Source organism: Streptopelia decaocto, assembly GCF_964273445.1.
Source record: "Streptopelia decaocto genome assembly, chromosome: 2".
Taxonomy (NCBI): domain Eukaryota; kingdom Metazoa; phylum Chordata; class Aves; order Columbiformes; family Columbidae; genus Streptopelia; species Streptopelia decaocto.
Window position 1 is genome coordinate 113,655,249 of NC_138655.1, and position 16,377 is coordinate 113,671,625.

The 16,377-nt window shown below is 41.5% G+C and overlaps 1 protein-coding gene across 8 annotated transcripts in view; it reads left to right on the forward strand.

Moving 5' to 3' along the window:
* Nucleotides 1–15,507, forward strand: part of ELMO1 (engulfment and cell motility 1) — a 320,189-nt gene extending 304,682 nt beyond the window's left edge. For all 8 annotated transcript variants that reach the window (XM_082044344.1, XM_082044349.1, XM_082044343.1 and 5 more), the window contains 3 exons: nt 1,875–1,957; nt 7,470–7,547; nt 14,190–15,507. In XM_082044344.1, coding sequence (XP_081900470.1) covers nt 1,875–1,957; nt 7,470–7,547; nt 14,190–14,390 — 362 coding nt within the window. In that variant the 3' untranslated portion in view covers nt 14,391–15,507. The remainder of the gene's footprint in view (nt 1–1,874; nt 1,958–7,469; nt 7,548–14,189) is intronic.
* Nucleotides 15,508–16,377: the final 870 nt, after the last annotated feature.

Sequence of the window (16,377 nt, forward strand, 5' to 3'; positions counted from 1 at the left end):
CTGGTATTCTTTGGATAGACTTATATTGAATTTTGAACTATTAAGGTATGATCATGATGACCAGATTGTCAGCATTTGGGAGCAGGTTAACAAATGAAAGAGAATAGCTGGGTAAGAAAATTCAAGACGAATATAAACAGCATAGGGCATTTTGTATGCTCCTTGCCAAGCCTGAACAACTAGAGACTATCTCCAAAAATAAATGAAGGGGGGAATTTTAACCTTTTCACTTCTGTAAATGTCACCCCTCTCTTCAGTCTGACAGAGTTAACAAGCTGTGCAGGCTCCAGCTGGGACAGAAAACAGCTGCCCTCTTTCCCTGGGCTTTATCTGTTGTGAGCACATCACATCTGTGCTCACACCCTCCAGCATCTTGTAGTCAGCTTCTGATACCATCTGAAGTCTTTGGTTCTGTTTTTCCAAAGCAAGGAATAAGCCAAGTTCCAGATAAATAAAGATCTGGATGTCACATCAGTCTGTGATCTCCCATAGTAACTGCATTCCTGATCACAGAGATCAATCATATGAAACCTGGAGAAAAGCCTTCTTGGCTGAGAGACCTAACTTGGGAAAACCCTGCCTTATGCAAACAGAGAAATTGCTTTTCTGGGTGTCTGTGCAAATGGCAGAAACATCTTCTTCTGAAGAAAACCTTTCTACCATAGTTGCAGTCAAATATCTCCTTTACTTCCCAGTTTGTCCTAGCTTGCTCTTTCCTCTCACAAATAATATCTCTTCTTGACCAAAAATAGTGTCAGAGACAAGAAGTCAGCACGGCCACGGCATGAAATGCTGAGACTAAAGGCAGAAGAGATTGAGTAGTGACGGGCCAAATAACTTCTGTTTCTTTTAGTTTTCTATGCAAATAAAGTCCTTTAAAAATATCTATTATCCATTTGACCATAGTGCTGAGGTAATCTATAGTAAAGTAAGTAGTGTTGCTGTACCCAGTAGAAGAGAAAATGCATTTCTCTTCTCCAGTATTTTCCATTAGAGTTGTAAAGAACTGGGCAGTAACAGATTTTCATATTATGATTCTGCTCTATATCTCTTGAAGCTTTTCTGTAGCCACAAGGATAATGTATTATTTATAGATTGTAGAAACTGTTACTCACTGACCATATTGTCTTGTGGAGCATATAGATTCTCCATAATGTAATTACTGTTGGAAAATTGACTTCCATTTGAAGCTCAGAGAAATTTATCTTCATGGTTTAGTGACCTCACTCTGTGAGTGAGTCTGAGTGGCAGCAGCTTCCAGTGTTTTTAGCTTTTTGTTTTGCCAATGACTTTTGATTATTTCACATTTTAAAGCAAAAGGAATGGGTCATTATAAGCCTTAGTAGTCCGTGTTCCTGTTAGTACCCAAAAGCAGCTAAACTGCTGATGGGAGTGAAATAAAAAACTATTTGAAATATTCATATAGGCATTAGCAGAAGGACAACAGCATCAAGTAAGGTAGGGTCCAGCTTGTCTAGCATCCTGTCTCCAGCAGGGACTTTACCTGGATCCCTAGGGAAGGGCATTAACAGGCCAGGCATATTACATTAAGGCAGCAAATAGTATATGTTTACTAGATATGTGAGTACACATAAAAACTGTCCAGATACACATACCCATCTGTGTGAAACACTCTTACCCAAACTAGTCTCAACAAGCAAGAAAAAGCATACCCAGACTTTTATCCAGATGCCTGAAATTTTGTCAAGACTCACTGGTTCCTATTTTAGTTGTTTTCTTACAACAGGCTGGAAATGGCAAAGGAGGTGGCAATTTTAACACATTAGTCTTGCCTCTTTTTAGATTCTGTAGCTTTTACACACCTTGACAATAACTCATTTTCTGGTTTCTGCTTTTGTTTCTTTTTAATGCAGTGCCTGTGGCAGATATAAAAGCTGTTGTGACTGGGAAAGACTGCCCTCACATGAAGGAGAAAGGAGCTCTTAAACAAAACAAGGTATGGTTCTCAAATTGCTGTGAACACGCACCCTGCAGAATACAAAGCTTGTCAATCGACCTTTTCTGAAGTAATACAGGTATTTTTCATTCCAGCCTGCCACCTTTCAGCGTATGCACACGCACTTTGTTTTCACCTCAGACCATTTTGAGTTGAATTATTGGGACAGCCTTCCCTACTTCACTCAGATTTCATGGCAGATGCACGTTGTGATATGCCCAGAACACATTTGGATAGTCTTTAGTAGTGATGTCTTCTACCTCTAAAGCAAAGCAGTTTTGACTGCTGCTACAGAGCTTACTAGCAATGACTGTTAGTACCTACTCCTGTATTGTCTCTGATAATTAATCCGTTTGTTCAGCTGTATTCTCTGATGTTCAGTGAAAACTGACACATGCCAAAATTGCAATTAATGTCCAGCTGATGATACCTTCAGGTCCAGCCAGGTAGAAAAACAACCGCCAACAAAAGGTTGCAAGGTAAATGCAGGACAATTAATGAGGTGTATAAGGATGTGTTCAGCAGTGCATTTGAGAAAAAATGTATAGGAGACAATGGTCAGCTTAAATTAAATTTATGCTACCTTTCGGAGTTTCAGATCAAGGACTGTAAACTGACAGCAGGACTCAAATTGTACAGTGCCAGAGTCTTGCAGAGTTTTTGTTAGCAAGAATTGCCACCACAGCAAGAAGAAATTTAGTTACTTGTGAAGTCTGACATCTTTAGTGGTGAAGGTCTTCACACCATATTGTATGAGGTACGTTCATAAGTTTTTCTGTCAGGTCACACTGTCTGACCTTACAACGATTTGTGAGACTCTGGGAACCAGATCAGAGGATTTGATTCAGAATTTCTAGTTACCTGAAAATGAGAAATTTTGGGTCCAACAAGAAAGAGATTTTGATGGAGAAAATAGTGCAGTTAAGAGTGCCTGCTTCAATACTTTAAAAATAAAATGCATGCCTTTAGTGTTCAAATAAATACTGGAAAAGACAGTTCTGATGGAAACCATAAAAAATTAAGAGGCACTGTCAAAACTACATCACACAACTGTTGCAGCATCATAACTGCAACTTTTCTTTCCTTAACTAGACATAGATACAGAAAGCAACTTGAGTATGCTTTGCATTTGTTTCCCATACAGACAAGTTGCTCTAGGTCTCTCAGGGTACCGTCATCTCCTTTCAGAATTGGCTTTGCATGGTTGGAAATGAAAAAGTCAAGCCAAGAGAGGGAAAAAAAACTCCCAGGAGTACTTTTCCTTGTTGATTTTCTGAATCAGGGCACTAAGACACACATGCATACAATAGATTGCATACAACTCCTACGTTATGTTGCAGCTGAACCATCAACAGCATTTGACTCAGGCATTTATATGATGCGTATGAAGTATTTTTAGTGCTTCCTCATCTCAGCACTCATATGTCCACACAAAAAGGAAAGATAGGAAGACGGAAAGCAGTGGGTGGCAGTGATGGAAATACGTCATCTTTATGCAGCAGTAATGTCTAGATAGTATTTAATGCTAAATAGCAACGCTGCAGATCAGTTTGTCCTCAGCTGTCAGCATTGACCCATTTCATCACGTAAAATTGCTTTGGACTGGCATAAAATTTCTGGCTGAGAATGTGAAGATCTGCATCCATGGCTGGAACGTTCCATCTGTGACCCAAGCAATAATAATTGTGATGTATTTACAATTTTGGTATGGTGCAGGGTTTTTGATGTTTTTTTCTCTTTTTTTTTTCCTTTTTTTTCTTTTTTTTTTTTTTTAATTAACACCCTGTTTCTTCCCCTGTGAATCACTGAATTACTGAAATTTATTGTCATCCAAATCAAACTGTCATGCACAACATTGCAGCTGCTTAGCTGACATCACAGGAATAACATACCATTCTTTGCAGAGTACCAAGTTAATGTAGGCAATGAAGTGAAAATAAAAACAAAACAAAACAAAAACTAAAAACTAAAACATGCCAGACACAGAATGCGATTTGGGTGACTTTGGTGTATGAAACTTTTCACTTCCTGAAATTTTACAATCGATGATCTATTTTGTAAAGAGGCCTTTTCATCTTGCGCTGTCTTTGTACATATATAACAACCACCTTAATGTTTATTCATTGGCAAAAAAAATAAAATTGAATGGCAGAATGCCACTACTATGGACATAGCTGGCACTGGCAGAATGTCTATAACAAAGGCTTCAGCATCTCTTCATTTGCTGGCACAGGGCAAATTATTCTTCCAGTGGGACAATTTAGAAATAAATTAAGAGTTAAACTGAATTGGAGTTTGCATGCATATGAAGCTGGAACAGCTTGATAGGACTAGACCTGCATCCATTGTTGTTCATCTTGCTCGTGCTTTTAAATTAGGTTTAATTTTACAGTCCTCATTTCTGACTCTCAAGAAATATTAATGAATTTGAAGGAAGCGAGATATGTTCCGTTTTGCAGCCTTCAAAACAAAGCACAAGAGAAGAATTTGCGAAAAACATTATTGTGTATTTCTAAATGTCCTCCTATCACCCTTTATTTGCCCACGCAGTCTTCAGGCTTGGTGCCTTTTTGGTCAGCAGAAGTGGTTCTGCTCACTTCCCTGTTGAATGCAGCTTTTATTTCATGTTGGTTGAACAAGTTCCCTGCCATTGCGCATATAGATAGTTCTCTGGGGGATGGATCTTCTGGCTCTGGCAAACAAAATTAACATGACTGTGGTCTCAGCTTTCAGCAGAAACACAGGTGTTTGAAGGCTGTTGATGACAGAGTAGGCAGAGAGTAGCGAGGTGATTCCAGCTGCATGGGATCACCCAACTGTAGGCACCTAAAATGCCACTTCATCAAAATTAGCTTGTCTCTGGCCCATGTGAGGGACGAGCAGAGACTTGGGGGAAAGAGAAGCTCTCAATGTGGGAGAGCAAGCTTCTCCTCATACCACCTAAACAGCTTTCCTCAGAGTTGGAGCCAAGGAGTGGTAAGTGCCCAGCCAGCAGGTGCAGAGTCTCTTGTCCCCTGTTTCCGGTGAAGCTCAAAAGAGGGGCACGTCCAGTACAGTAGTACTGGGTCCCAGTACTGTTACCTTTGACAAGCACCTAGGGAAGGGCAAAGATCTGACATGCGCAAGGGTGGAGGAGTTAGGAGTGTCAAGGGAGTGAGTTCAGGAGACTGAGGTGAGGGAGTAGGAAAACAATACAAAAAGGGAAGGAGCAGGTTGGAAGGAATGGGAGAGAAAAAAAAAAGACCAGAGAGAAAGAGAAAGTGGTGGAAAAGGCTAGAGTGGAAAATGACTGAGAGATGTTGAGAAGTAGGACAGAAAAGGGAGGAGAAGACCACAGATGGCTGATAGAGACTGATCAGTTTTCCTTTAGGAATTACCAGTTCCTCACAATCACCTGTCATTGGAAGGGAATGTAACAAAACCAGGTGGGGGTGCCTGAGAAGTCAGTCAGTTCAACCACTGAGACCACTGTCAGTATGGAAGACCAGTTGGCAACTCCAGCTCCTTAGGTTTCCGTTTTCTTTGACAGTTCGATGTGCATGAGGTGGCAGAGATGCTGGAACCTGGAAGCTCTAATTCCTGGGCCTTTAGTCTCCAGAGCATCCAGCGAAGTAGCTGAACTGGATCCAGGGCTACCAAACTCTAACTTTCCTCCATAAAGGAAAGCTTACTACCCTAGATGTAGCCCTTTCTCATTCTCTGCCTGCCTGGGAATGACCCAACCCATGGCTCCCTGGGCAGGGTTTTTCTGGTTTTTCTCTCCTTTTCCTTTCTTTGAGATGAAAAAAAACTTTAATCCCTTGGAATTTCCCAAAGTACAAATGTACAGGGACCAGGCCTATGGGATTGTTATTGACCTTCATGAAATTCAGGAACATCATAGTAGAGCAGTACAAGCCATTTTTTTTTCAGTGATACATTTCATTTTCACTACCTCAGTTGCATGACTTGGCATGTTCAGTCAGTAATTTAGAAAACTCTGTGAGGCAATAATGCCACGTTTGTGTGGGCAGAGGTAAATTTGTTTCTGTAATGAGGGACATCACTCTTAATATGGTGTGACTGAGAGACTTGCCTAAAACACAAAAAGGATACATCAGCCATGAGCTGTTTGTTTGCTGAGTGCACCACTATTAGTATCTGCACCTTCCATGAGGATTTAAGACAGACTTGTCTCCTGTGGCCTGACAATAGAACAAGTTGGACCTGATAATTAAACTCAAGGAAACCAAGAGTATTTCCCATGAGAAGTCTGGTCTCTGATCAACCAAGATTATCCCCAAGGATTGTAAGTTTCATGATTCGGACTTTGCTGTCAGTCACACAAGTGCAAAAATCAAATAACCCCTACTGAAATCCAAAGACCTATGTTTGTTTCCGCCCAGGAGATCAGGACTAGAAATCTAGAGCCATGTATGTGCTGCAGTCCTCACAATCAGTTCTTCCATTTTAAAACTTAGCGTGGCAAATTTACGAAACCATGCTTTTGTGGCCTCTGGCAGCATAGGGACAGTTGTCAGCTGAGAGTCAGCAAAGGCGATCAGTATTATGGGGCTTAGGAAGCCAAGAGGCAAAAAGAACATGACACACGATGCAGATCATAGTTAGGAGTCAGCACTCTCCTCTGTAGCCAAGTCTTTTTCCACAGTGTTATTATATCCATACCAGCTAGCTTATGGGTTGTGAAATCCTTGTACCGGCACTTATAGTGATGTGTGCGGTAACCACGATAACACAACATCTTTACGTGCTCACTGCTGGCCAGTGGAAGTTCATCATTTATTCAAATTGGTTGGGTTTCCTCAGAGCAACCCAGTCTGGGTGACTTCTAGGGAAGGTTAGTGCTTGATGAATTCACTTTGGCACCTTTGAAATTCCAGCTTCAGTGCTGAGGGAGACAAAAGATGGTCATTTTTTCCTTTCCTGGAATTTGTTTGGGTCTTTAAGTAACCCATATAGTTCAGTTTGACAGGGGCTGCTGATTCTAGTTTAAGTAGAAACAAGATGACAGAAATCTCTTAAGAATGAATAATTTAATAGATTTCCAGCAGTGAAAAGAGCATAAGTATATACCAGGAGATTAACTGTCCTGGCAAGATTTTTGACACAGGGAATCAAACCTTGCAGAATTTTTCTATGCAAATTGAAAAAACTGTAGAACTTCATGAAGAGTTTGTTGCAATTGTAGTATTATGCATGATATTGATTCTAGTCCTCACCATTGCCTAGCTCAATTTTAAACTCAAATGCTACAGTAATCTGTGACCAAGTGAGCTACAGTCAGCACTGAGGGGTGTGAGTTTGTTTTGACTGAAGCATCTGTGGAGGGGTTCTTGCTGTGCTGGTCCATTGCAGTGGTTTGGCACTGCTGCAGTTTCGGCCAGGTAGGAGAGTACCATAACCTATTTTTCCACTTGTTTTGGGGAATAAGTGGTAGGAAAGAAAGACAGACCTGAATGTCTGAATGCCTGTCTCATGCAGCATTAATATGTGTTTCTTTGTATTGTTCCAGGAGGTGCTAGAGCTTGCTTTCTCTATACTGTATGACTCAAGTGGCCAGTTGAATTTCATTGCTCCAGACAAGCATGAGGTAAGTCAAGTTCAGAGTACAGAAATTTCTTTGAAGCCTTCTTAGTTCCTTTCTGGCAGCAGACAGCTTTATAAGAATATAAGTGTGATCATCTTGACACAGAGTACCGGTCCACTTAAATCTGTGTCATGTCTCACAACAAACTGAAAGCAGAGGGATTAGTATGGGAGCAAAACCTGCAATTTCATGCGTATCCCGAGCCACAGAAGGAAAGTGTTTTGTATTTGTACATCATAGAGCACATGGGGTCCAAATTAAAGATCAGTATTTCAAAGCCCTACTGAAATATGAGCCAAAAGTAAGAGAAAGAGGAGAGCTTGGGCAGACCACAGATCTTGCTCACCATTTCCTCATGTAATAAGGATTTCTCTTGGTCTGCTCTACTGTAAACACTGAAGAATTCTGCTGTGTGTTCATTTAAGTGACATTTGGTTCAACACTGATGATTTATACAGCCAAGCTTTTAAAGAATCACTACCGTTCTCTTGACGATGCCAGCAAAATCAGGGGAGGTTATGCCATCGTTGGGTCTTAGTTTTAACCAAAGGTTTGTGTTCTCCAGAATGGCATATCCCATTATTCTTAGTTTCACATTGCTTAAGACCATTAATGACAGGTGATTATAGAAGGTCCTTTTAATTGTATTTCCACAGGATATCATTTTGCAATGGGTCTCACTTGTATAAAGACAATGTAAATACCAATAGCAAGGCAAAGTGACAGCCCCTTCTCTGCTCTTGAAAACACAAGGAAGCAAACAACATTATTGCCTTTTGCAAGTTGGTGGAACTAATTTACCTAATTATGTGGAAGCACTGGATGTGTTTCTCTCAAAGAACTTTCAAGTAAAGATTTAGCAGAATGCGCTATATGAAAAAAAAAAAAAAAAAAGAAAGAAGTTTTTCTTTCTTATTTCTAAAGCAACAAGAGTTTGTGTTCCATTTGCACACTTCTTATTTAGTGGTATGACATATGGTCCGAGTTCAGGGCACTGCATTAAGGTGATGAAACACAGAAGATTGCATTAAACTGCATTATACTGTAGTGTATTAAAGTGCATGAAATTGCTTTACAAGTGAAGTGTATTTACTTACACAGCTCCAACATTTGCAATTCTGGATTATAACCTTCAAATAAATGTTAATTTTAGGAGCGGAAATAAGATTATGCTCATTTGTGTTTTCCTGGGGATTAATAGTTGAGTGTCATTTTCAAGTACATTAATTCCAAAGAAAGACTTGCCGGTCAGTTTTGATCTAAGTAGCAATAGCTTCCCAGCCATAATGTGCCATTAGAGCTGTAGGTCTAAGCAAAGCATGATTGTCTTCCTCCTCTGAATTGAAAATATGTCAGATGCTTTCTGATATAAATTCTACAGAAACTGAATTCTAGACTGTTAGAGCTCATAAGAGCAAATAGCCATGAAAATCAGCAATTTTTTCAGCCAATAGTATCTCAAATATAGCCTATAGCAACACGTGTATTTTAATGGTCTAAATCAGGGGGTATCAAACTCATTTTCACCGAGGCCACATCAGCCTTGCAGTTGCCTTCAAAGGGCCGAATGTAATTTTAGGACTGTATAAGTGCAACTACTTCTACATTTATACAATCCTAAAATTACATTTGGCCCTTTGAAAGCAACCGCGAGGCTGCTGTGGCCCTTGGTGAAAATGAGTTTGACACCCCTGGTCTAAATGTTCAAAAACTGCTACTGCACCCCGCTGATGGGCAGTAGCGTTGTGATATGCGCTAACTAAATTGCTCGTGATTGAGTTAACACACCTACTGTCTTTATTTCTCTTCTTCATCTTGTGTGGCTTCTTTGAGCCAAAATTAATATGTTCAAAAACACGGCCAGAGGCAGCAATCTCTGTTGCTACTTGACAGTTCCCAAGTGTATGTTTTCAAAAGGGCATCTCACTCCCTCTGTACTTTTCTATGGCCTACAGAACAGTGAGTTTTAATTAAAGCAAAAAGTGCAAATGTTCAGAGGAAGCACCCACAAGGAAAAGCAAGCAGCATGTTAAGTCGAGGCAATCAGCTACAATGCAGGCAAGTTCAGCAGCAGAAAGAGGGATTGTGGTGTACAGGGGGGATTTCCTGAGCTGGGGAAACCCCAGGGGAGCAACCAGACCCACTAGGAGCCAGCAGCTCTCACCAGAGTGGCTGATGGGGCCTGGGCAGGACTGGGGGTAATGGCCACCACCCCCTCACTCCTATAAAAGATGGCCTTTGGGACCACCCCTGTATCTGTTGGAGGGACAACGCAGCAGGGCATAAGCAATCCAGGAGTTTCGTGAAATGCATTGATGCTTATTTCCTTCTCCAAATGATAGAAGAGCCAACGAAGAGAGGTGCTATGCTGGACCTTGTTCTCACCAACAAGGAGGTGCTGGTAGGGAATGTGAAGCTCAAGGGCAGCCTTGGCTGCAGTGACCATAAAATGGTGGAGTTTAGGATTCTTAGGGCAGAAAGGAAGGCACCCAGCAAGCTCACTGCCCTGGACTTCAGGAGGGAAGACTTTGGCCTCTTCAGGGATCTGCTTGGTAGACTACCATGAGATAAAGCCCCAGAGAGAAGACGAACCCAAGAAAGATGGTTGATATTCAAGGATCATCTCTGTCAAGCTCAGGAGTAATGCATCCCAACAGAGAAGAAGTCAAACAAAAACACCACGAGACCTGCATTGATGAGCAAGGAGCTACTGGACAAACTCAGACACAGAAAGGAAACCTACAGAGGGTGGAAGCAAGGACAGGTAGCCTGGGAGGAACATAGAGAAATTGTCTAAGCAGCCAGGGATCAGGTTAGGAAAGCTAAAGCCCTGACAGAATTAATTCTACCCAGAGATCTCAAGGGCAATAAGAAAAGCTTCTATGGGTACATCTATGGTAAAAGGAAGACTATGGAAAATGTGGGCATCTCTGGAAAGAAATGGGATACCTGGTTATGGGATATGGAGAAGGCTGAGGTACTCAACAGCTTTTTGCCCTCAGTCTTCACTGGCAAGTGCTCTCGCCACACCACCCAAGTCGCAGAAGGCAAAGGCAAGGCACTGGGAGAATGAAGAATCACTCACTGTAGGAGAAGATCAGGTTCGAGACCATCTAAATAACCTGAGATTGCACAAGTCCATGGTAACACCAAGCTGTGTTGTGCAGTCAACACCTCCCGGAGGGGAGGGATGACATCCAGAGGGATCTTGATGGGCTGGAGAGGTGGGCCTGCACAAACCTCGTGAAGTTCAAGAAACCCAAGTGCAAGGTCCCACACATGGATCAGGGCAATTCCAAGCACAAATACAGGCTGGGTGGAGAATGGATTGAGAGCAGCCCTGAGGAGAAGGACTTGGAGTGTTGGTTGATGAGGAGCTCAGTATGACACAGCAATGTACACTTGCAGCCCAGAAAACCAACTGTATCCTGGGCTGCATCAAAAGAAGTGTGACCAGCAGGTCAAGGGAGGTGATTTTTTCCCTCTACTCTACTCTTATGAGACCTCAGAGGAGGGCCACAAAGGTGATCAGAGTGCTGGAGCACCTCCCCTATGAAGACAGGCTGAGAGAGTTAGGGTTGTTCAGCCTGGAGAAGAGAAGGCTCTAGGGACACCTTATAGAAGCTTTCCACTATCTAAAGGGTACTGGAAAGGGTACAAAAAGGGTACAAAAAAAGCTGGAGAGAGACTTTCCACAAGGATGTGTAGTGACAGGACAAGGGGTAGTGGCTTTAAAATGAAAGAGGGTGGATTTAGAGTAGACATAAGGAAAAAAATCTTCACCATGAGGGTGGTGAGGCACAGGTTGCCCAGAGAAGCTGTGGATGCCCCATCCCTGGAATTGTTCATGGCCAGGCTGGATGGTACTTTGAGCAACCAGGTCTGGTGAAGGTTTCCCTGCCCATGGCAGCAGTGTTGGAACTAGGTGATTCTGTGAAGCCCATGACTCTTCATCAAAATAACTCAGGTGCATGTCAATAGAAGTGCTAGTTTAGCAGCATTGTCAGCTTGGGAGATGTGGTGGGTGACGTCTCAAGATTTAGAAAGCTTTGTGTGAAGCATCAGGAAGGATGTTAGTACGTGACAATTTCAGGTCAGACTTACAGGTTTTTTCAAGCACTTCTACAGTCCTCGTGATTGTAGAGTGATGTCTGAATGTGGTAATTGAGTGTGTCCTAAAACCAAAAATTGAATGAGGATGACAGGATGATTCAGGTTGTAAGGGAGACTGGGGGCGTTCCCAGTCTGACCTCCTGTTCAAAGCAGGTCAGTGATGCACTCAGACCAGGATGCTCGAGGCTGCATCCAGGTGGATGAAGCCTGCACAACTTTTCTGGTTGTCTGGTTCCACTGACTTGACTCCCAAGGTGTTTCTTTAATAAAAATCTCATTACTGAACTAATATCATTGAGATTTGGACCTCATTTTTACACACTTAAGTTTGGCGATAGATACCTTTAACCATCTGTTAGAGCTTCTTGCCAGCCAGAGCATTCAGCACTGTGAGATCACTCCACCGTATTTGTTTTTCATTTAAATAATAATAGCTGGTTTCAGCTACATAGCAAAAAGGTGGATTAATCTTATCCTTGATTTTTGACAGAGAAACTGATGAGGGAGGCTATAATTAGGTTTCATTGGAGTTTTATGAAAATGAATCTGTAGTAAATTAATTTTTCAGTGGCTATTAGTCTGTTTTGCGTATTAAAAAGAAAAAAGCTTCTGAATTAATGCCTCTGTTTTTCCACCATCTCATTAGGATTTCTCTCTGCTCAAAATGTACAGGAGTTTAATTAGATGCACTTGCCAATGTGGAGATTAGAGAGGAAGCCCCTTTTCCAGGCCATTGCACTCATCAGAATTGTGGCCAGAATTTGGTTTCTGTGGGCCTTGGATGGGTTATATCTGGAAGAGAAGTGCAGTTCTGCTTTCTGGCTCACTGAGATTCCTCCCCAGAGAAAGCGCTGGCCATACTCACTGAGCAGTGATGGACGATTTATGTCAGGGGCTGCATCTGTTGAATGGATGCTCTGTGCTTTTGTAACCTGAGCAGGGCACTTTCCTTTTCTGTTCCTTTTTCTCAAAGTGAATTCTGGGAAATCTTTCCAATGAAAGCTTTCAAGTCGATCATAAAAAATTACAGGCTGTTCAAAAATAATTACATTTCTAGGATAGCTTTTTTCTTTCGCTGATATTCCATGGACACTCCACAAAACTTGCACACTTTAAAATCCTTCAGTGAGACACTTTGAGAGCCTACAATAGGCAGGCTAAGTTGTTTCTTTAGTACTTGTTAGCAGGGCAACCTGAACCCTAAAGTCTCTTCTATACAGCTAATCTTGTATGAAAGCTGCGGCTTGGCTTACCAACACCCTGGGTGAAATCCTAGCTCCGCTACTGTTCTGTTACTGTCTTAAATGAGTCACATTTCACTTTGGGTGTTGAAATGGGTTAACCATCCTATTTTAAAAATATGCCCTTTTTCTGGATCAAGACATCCCAAGAGGGGGTTTTCTCTCTCTCTTAAAAATAATCTTAATTTCTGCTGTAGCATGAAGTCAGCCACGGCTATCTTTAAACTTGGTGGTATCACATAGCAAATGGTCAGCTAAATTTAAAATCCATTTTTTTGGCACAAAAACTAGCAGAAGTATTTGTAAGATAAAAATGAAGATACAGTTGATTTGATTTTTCTCCTGCAAACTAGAACACGAGTTCATCATTGAAATCTATTTTTGAGATGATAGCATTTGAGTACTTCTGTTCATAGTTGAATAAATGGCTTGTAGTAATAAATGGAAGTGACTTAATTGATAGAAGTTGACTCTAGATTACCAGTCTCCCTTGGTTTTTTTACTTATTTTAAATGGTTATTCAGCCCATGTTCATCTCAAGCTGTCAGCTCTTGGGAAAGATGGCATCTCCTATTAGGAAAAAGCTAACAGTAAGGAAAGGGTTTTAGAAGCCAGTTCAGCATTTGTTGCACTTATTATTACACCAGGTAGCTTGGCATTTTATTTTCATGAAAGACACAGCATTGGTTGACTCTATAGTTTTCACAATATGTTATTTTGTGTAAAATAGTGGTAAAGGAGGCATAGATATTTGAGAACCTATCTTTGTGTAAGTCAATTGATACCACTTAATTTATAGGAAAGACACCACGATAAAACTAGGTAGTTACACAAAGAGTCAAGAAGGGTTTTGAGTTGGATCCAGTTTACCTAACTTGGCTGTCTTGGAATTAAAAGTTTGGTGTAAGATAATCGGGCTCTTTCTGTAAGTATTGGGGAAAGAGAGGGATGAAGGAGGTACCTCCAGAGGTTCATTGTCCTAAGTTAGGTAATGTCCTTTCTCCCATAACTATTAAAGAATATTCAACAAGAAGTCTGGAGGAGATACCTAACTATCAAACAATTACATGTTGTCATGTCTTCCTATTTTTAGCAAATCATTTTGTCCATTTTCCGAGCCATTCAGTGGAACACGCCTTCTTCATGATACGAGCTAATAAAATGAATCAACCTCATTTTAGGTCTCTTCACAAGTCCCCGCGGGAGCAGTAGCTGTAGAGGGCCAGGGCAAGACAAGCAGTTTGTGTACAGAAAGTCTGTTAATGACAGTTTTTCTCTTTTCCCTGTGTAGTACTGTGTATGGACCGATGGGCTGAACGCCCTCCTTGGGAAGGATATGTTGAGTGACCTAACGCGGAATGACTTAGACACGCTGCTCAGCATGGAGATAAAGCTACGCCTCCTTGACTTGGAAAACATACAGATCCCAGATGCTCCACCACCTATTCCAAAGGAGCCCAGCAACTATGACTTTGTTTATGACTGTAACTGAGGCTGCCACTGAAACTTGCTTTGAAACTGGAAATATTATAACTGGAGAGATATTAAAAAAAAAAAAAAAAAAGGAAGAGTGTGAGGAAAAAAGAAACCCACTTGTGCACCTTGGATTTTGGCTTTGGGGAGGGGTGTAGAAACATTTGCGTTCCTCCCTGTTCTCTGCATCCCTTCCTTCCCCATTCCCATCTTCCCCATTGCTCATCCAAATCCACATTGCTTTAATTAACTTGTAATTGCAGGCCGTTGGCCTTGCTTAAGGCAAAGACTGCCACTAAGAAGCACCCTCCCGAGGACTTTTTTTTACATTTTTAATACTGGAATAGACATCCTTAAGTAAAGGACGATGTTACCAAACTGCATGCCTGTGAAACCCACTCGGCAGGGCAGAGGCTTTAACTGGAAGGAAGAGGGAGGTAGGGAGCAGCAGCAGCTACTGTAAGCAGAAGATTTCCCCAAGAGTCTGCTCACAACTGAATCCAATGCCATGATGAAAATCGTTAACTGCTTCCCAGTGCTTGCGCCATTCGTCACTGTCATTATTCTTCCAACCCATCTCAGCTCTTGCCACCAGCCTTCACCCAACTGATCGGCTCCCAGAACAGAAAGTCTGCAGATTTTTGCTGTACCATACGCTGCAACAGCTTTTAACTTCTTCTCCTCTCAGCTCTTAAGTAGCCCCACACTAGCAGATCACTCGCACAAACTGTGTATGAAGCCACTGGTGTGTCACGTCCCTATAGCATTCCCTAAGCCTCGGTTGCCTCTAAAATTGGCTTGTTGCTATTCAAAGTGATTTTTACTTTCTCAGTCCAAAGTTCAACAGTAACTCCCATGAATTAATTACAACTGCCAAACATCCAGGTTTACATTGTTGTCATTGCTACAGTGTTATGAATTTGCAAGGGATTTTTTTTTTGTACGGGTCCTAATATTTTTATTTTATTTTGCCAAACAAATATATTTAATGAAAACTAATTTCATTGTGAGTACTTTTGGGGGACAATATTTTTACTTAATTTCCATTTGGAACATTTGCCCTGAAGGGAAAAAATATTTCCCTTCGACTTTACTGTTGAATAAAAATCTGAGTTGTGATGATTCTTGGAACTTGATTTTTCTTCTGAATTTGTCTTTTATTCTTTATGTTTCCTAGCAATTCTGACATGTTTGGTACAAAGAGGAGAGGGAAAGGTGTACCCTTTCTTATCTGCATCTGATTTAATATAATTATTTGTTTGTTTGTGGTTACAAGGATGAGATGCATCCAGAGATCATGGGTCCATGAGTCTTCTTTTGAGAAGGACTGTATGTGAAATCTGAAATCACAGCATACTGATGTGATCATGGTCAATTTAAGGCTGCTGCCTTTACCATGTTTTCTGGAGCAACTGTGTTCCTGTTCCATTCTCGTGTTCCACCTCCTCCATTGAGAGTGTGTCTGGCTAGATTTCCTCTCTCCTCATGTTCTTCTAGGTATTTCGCTAAGTTCTGTATCTCTTACTCCAAAAGTGCTGGGTCTAGATCTAGAGCAACCTGCCAGCCCTTTCCCTCCTACTGCACAAGCTGAAGTCAGATGTTTATTTGTGTGAGTTCCTCTCCTGCTCAGACCCAGCTGAAGACGACTTTGGAGGGGTCATATCAGAGATTGTGCTAGTGAGAAACCTAGAGAGTGGTTCCAGTTTAGACAGATGCAGAAGACCTCAGCTGAGGTGACCTTTACTCCATCCAGCTGTCTCTAGGGCAAACGTCCTGAATGACCTCACATCAGGTAAGGAGAGAAACAATGTCCTGCAGGTGCAACCAAAGGAGGATGAGGAGTATGTGTGAATTCAAGCATGAGGGTCCCAAGGAAAATGCCTTCCTGAAGCTGTGTGTGCAGTATTCCATGAATGCCTTGGTCTAAAAAGGAGATGTAAGTTGGTTTGGGTAGTAATGCGTGGTACAGTAAGGATAAAAGGAGACTCTTGAGTTAAACACTGGAG